Genomic DNA, 4782 nt, shown 5'->3' on the forward strand with positions numbered 1-4782 from the left:
TTAGCATCGGTCAAGCGAGTGTGGGACTTGCAGGCACTCTCTGTAAGCCCTAATTGCCTGAAGTTCGGGCCTGGCGACTCCAAGGTCATCCTGAAACCAAGGCATGGTTATATACATAAGGTGCTCTTGACTCCATTCAGAGCACAGGTTATCAACCTCTCTGCGCTTCCTTCCTCAGAAGAGGACCAGGAGTTGAATTTACTCTGCCCCGTTAGGGCTCTGAAAGTTTACATCGAGCGTTCCGCCCAGTTTAGGCAGTCGGAACAACTCTTTGTTTGCTTCGGCGGCTGTGCTAAAGGACACCCGGTCACGAAGCAGAGACTTTCTAAGTGGATAATTGGTGCTATTCTTCTAGCCTACTCTTCCTTGGGCCTACAATGACCCATTGGAGTACGAGCTCACTCAACTAGAGGCATCGTCTCTTCGTGGGCGTGGTCTGGCGGCGTGGCCATTGCAGAAATTTGTGCGGCGGCCGGCTGGGCCTCGCCGTCCACTTTTGCTAGGTTCTATAACCTGGATGTCCCTGCCTTGCAGGCAAGGGTTCTTTCTGCTTAACTGGCGCGCAGTTCGCTCTGAGTGCAGTTTGGATGTAATATGCCCAGACCTATCAGAGAGTTTACTTGTGCTCTCTCGGACCCCATAGGTGCTGGGGCTGCGCAAGTCTTCTGGAACGATCACTCGGTCGGGTGAGGCCTTCGTGAGGCTTAGCCCGTTAGCCTGGAGGGATTTTTTTTTCTTGTTCCCTTGGGCCCTGAGGTGCCTAGGACAAGGATTACCATTGTCGTTCCTCTGCCACGGCACGGCGTGATTGTACTGTTCCCATAGCGTCTAGCAAGACGCAGTACGAGTGAAGTATCGATAGGGAATGTACTCGGTTACAAACGTAACCTCGGTTCCCTGAGATTCGGGTGTGAGTACTGCGTTGCTAACCGTGCCATGCAGCTGCACGACTCCGTCTTCACTTCAGTCGAAGTAACCTGAAACTTATGGTGAAGCAGCCGCTTATATAGCCAGATGACTCCGCCCATTCTGGCGGGCTTCGCTGCCATAGGTTTGTGCAGCACCGCTGCCAAGCCATTGGTTCGTTTTTAAAACATACTGCACGAACCACTGGCCGTGCAGTTTCACTGCGTGATTGAAAAAGGCTTCAGTTCAGGAGAAAAATGACATTTTTTTCCATAGCGTCTAGCAAGATGCAGTACTCGTTCCCGTATCTCAGGGAACCGAGGTTACATTTGTAACCGAGTACATTTCTCCGTCCTGTTCACGTGTGTTTTTGTTCGGGAGGTTTTGTACTCGTTCAGAAGATGCGTAATAGCGCCCCCCAAGTGTATAATAGTGAAAACACGAAAAGCCGTAAAAACTCGTCTTTGGCGGGGAAGCGTTTTCTTGTAAAAGACGAGATAACTCGTCAATGGCGGGGAAAGAGTTAATATTATTGTGGAAACTTTTTTCAGGATTCATTGATGAATAGAAAGTTCAGAAGAACAGCATTTATTTAAAAAAATAACTCTTTTGTAACATTATAAATATCTTTACTGTCACTTTTGACAGTTTAATGCATCCTAACTAAAAATATTAATAAAAAACATACTAAATATAGGAGTTTGAAAACTCCTGGTCTATGCAAACTATGCATATACATGCAATTGCTTAGACGTCAAAGGTCAGATATCTTGGTCCTGCTCCTGTTCTGTTCACAGCGTTCAACTAAAGGTGTCCTCATATGTGCACTGTAAAAAAAAAAACTGTTGTTTTTACAGGAAAACGCTGGCAGCTGTGGTTACCAGAGAATTCCTGTAAAAAATAAAGCAGCACAGTAGATGAACTGGCAAATTACAGACCCACACTGTAAAAAAATTTCCGTAAAATTTACGGTAAAAAACTGGCAGCTGTGGTTAATTTACAGTTAAATACCGTAATTTCATTAACTGATATAATGTTAATATACCAACTTATTGAAGTACTGAAATCTGTTTTGTACCTTTGTAATACACTGATAACCACCAAATGCAGGTGGTGATGAGAAAGTCACATGATGAACCAAAGCCCATCACAAGCAGCTTTTAAATAATAACATATATAGAAGGTGCACAGCGTCATTCACACAAACACTAAACACCATCATGGTAACACACATGAAACTGAAATAATGCAACAAACATTCAGTTAAATACCGTAATTTAATTAACTGATATAATGTTAATATACCAACCTATTGAAGTACTGAAATCTGTTTTGTAGCTTTGTAATACACTGATAACCACCAAATGCAGGTGGTGATGAGAAAGTCACATGATGAACCAAAGCCCATCACAAGCAGCTTTTAGATAATAACATATATAGAAGGTGCACAGTGTCATTCACACAAACACCAAACACCATAATGGTAACACATGAATCTGAAATAATGCAATAAACATTCATTTAACAACATTAGGTGTAACACACAACCCTAATATACAAAACTGATAAGAAAAAACTATAGAGGAAACATAGTTATTTCAACAAAACAACATCAAATTTGAAATGTAATGCAGGGAATTCTGGGAATGTCAATTTACGGTTATTCACTTTAAATTATACAGTATTTTTCACTTCCAAAAACGGTATACTACCGTAAAATTTATGTCCAATACATGTAATGTCCAATACAGTTTTTCACCGTATATAGTAGGGGAATTTACCGTTAACCATTTAACAGGTTTTTACTGTAGCATTTTTACAGTCTTTTACCATTAAATTCACGGTCATTTTTTACAGTGTGAAGCGGGTTAATCCCAAAGTCACTGAGCGTGTCCTTGACTTCCTGATGAAGGACTGTGCTCTGTTCCTCCCACTGCAGCTGCGTCTCAGCCAGGTGAGAGAGCAAACTGTCCAGACAGCCCTGTATCAGGCCAATAAACACCAATTAACGTACTCAATTTAAGATGAAAAGTAGCTTCTTAAATGGGGCATGTCTCGCCATCTGGCACAAGCATTTAGAGGTTCAGATGGTCTCTACTATGATAAAATACTAAATGCTGAAATGAATAACCTTGTGGATGGCAATTAGATTTGTTAACACTTTAATTAACAGTCAGTTCATTTTGTTTAACTATAGCATTAATTATACCTCATTTCGTTGAGGTAGATTAGTCTGTCATGCTTTGAAATGTCACCAAGCAATTTAAGCGAAGCCTTGTGTAATGCTGATATAATATGTCATCCATTCAAGCATCTAATATATATTTTGACACAGCGCTGATATTTCACTTAATCACTTATAGAGCTGTGATTCTGACTTACGTGCAAGATCTTCTCACACTCTCTCTCCATACTGTCCAGTTTGCTTTGGAGGTCAGAAATGATGGCGTCTTTTTCTGCTTCTGTCTTCTCTCGCTGCTCTCTTTCCGAATTTAATTTAACCTGACATTCGGCTAATCAAACAGAGGCCTTGTTTGTCATCAGCATGTCATTGGAGAGCATGTGTATGGTTAAAGCACACTCTGCCTATGATAAGCACAAGAATTTGAATGTGTTTATGCCTGGACTTACCAAGCTGCATCTCAAGCAAGTCTACACTCACTTCAAGCCTGTTTGCTTTGGTCTGCAGGTCTGTTTCCACGGACTTATATTGACGGTTGAGATCTGGAATCAAGTTTGAGTAAAATACAATACATATTGTGTTAGAAATCAATTATATAACTTTTTACTAAAACATACATTTACATAGGTCATTAAGAGGTAACATTTTTTTATATAATGACATTTATACTGTTATGTTAAAATCTATAAAATATTTCTATTTCAAATTAAAACTGTTCTTTAGATCTTTCTATTTATCAAAGAATCCTGAAAATGGTTTACACAAAAATATTAAGCTATTTTCAACATTGATAATAATATGAAATGTTTCTTGAACAACAAATCAGCATATTAGAATGATTTTTGAAGAAACTAACTTTTATTCAGCAAGAATGCATTATATTGATCAAAATTAAAGATATTTATAGTGTTACAAAATATTTCAATTTCAAATAAATGTTCTCTTGAACTTTCTCAAATAAAAAAAATCTTTAAAAAAAAATCTGCATAATTAATCTCTTTAACCCGGAGGGCGGCGAAAGTACAATATACAAGCGCTACTTCTGCCAATGCTTTGCTCATCAATATTAACTAGCCTACTTTATACGTTGCTTGGTAACCTTCCTAGTGCTCCGGTTACGTGCCCTATTTAACATTCATTAGTCATGCTTTTCTCCATAGTGGGATTCGTGTGGGATGATGCACGCACAATTATCCATGTACTGCATACATTTTATACATGTATCTTACTAACCACAAACAAATGCCTTTCAATTTGAGTCTGTGGAATTCAGCATTAAATGATCTGTTCTGTTCTGCATTAATATATCATAAATTGCTCAAGCAAAAAGGAATCCGTGCATTTGTGGATCAGGCGACACGCGTGCATTCATTCGCGTCTCTTCTGAGTCGATTCTATTTGATTCATTTGAATTTTGAGACTTTCGTTCCGCCCTTTTAGCCTTGCGCAATCCACACACACACAGCTCGCGATCCAGGCGCAGCTGAGCCACAGAAAAGCAGCCACCACTAGATGGCACTAGCCCCACTCACATGTGCACATTCCATTGAGTACGGTTTCATGAATGTTACATCGAGTTTCTTTTTGGTTTGGCTATTCTCCTCTACCGTAGAAATATAATAAAGATGTTTTATTGAACTTGTTCTAACTTAACTTGTCTTAAGACACAGAATAGCTTATATTAATTTTGCCAA

At 39.5% G+C, this 4782-nt stretch overlaps 1 protein-coding gene across 1 annotated transcript; it reads right to left on the reverse strand.

The window, feature by feature from the left end:
• LOC107718291 (coiled-coil domain-containing protein 153-like) lies at nucleotides 1–3733 on the reverse strand. The gene is made up of 5 exons (XM_016525313.1): nucleotides 3712–3733; nucleotides 3538–3630; nucleotides 3289–3419; nucleotides 2762–2887; nucleotides 1–90 (listed from the first exon to the last, which is right to left on the reverse strand). Exons 1-5 carry the CDS (start codon nucleotides 3731–3733, stop codon nucleotides 1–3), a joined length of 462 nt encoding a protein of 153 aa, XP_016380799.1.
• Between the last annotated feature and the right edge of the window lie 1049 nt (nucleotides 3734–4782).

Source organism: Sinocyclocheilus rhinocerous, unplaced genomic scaffold (assembly GCF_001515625.1).
Source record: "Sinocyclocheilus rhinocerous isolate Xijiao unplaced genomic scaffold, SAMN03320098_v1.1 scaffold1024, whole genome shotgun sequence".
Lineage (NCBI taxonomy): Eukaryota > Metazoa > Chordata > Actinopteri > Cypriniformes > Cyprinidae > Sinocyclocheilus > Sinocyclocheilus rhinocerous.

Coding starts and splice junctions, on each gene's coding strand:
- LOC107718291 (XM_016525313.1), bottom strand. CDS start 3,733: ATGTTACCTCTTAATGACCTAT. Junction 3,631..3,711: donor GTTACCTCTTAATGACCTAT/GTAAATGTATGT, acceptor ACTTGATTCCAG/ATCTCAACCGTCAATATAAG. Junction 91..2,761: donor GGATTAACCCGCTTCACACT/GTAAAAAATGAC, acceptor CCTTGGTTTCAG/GATGACCTTGGAGTCGCCAG.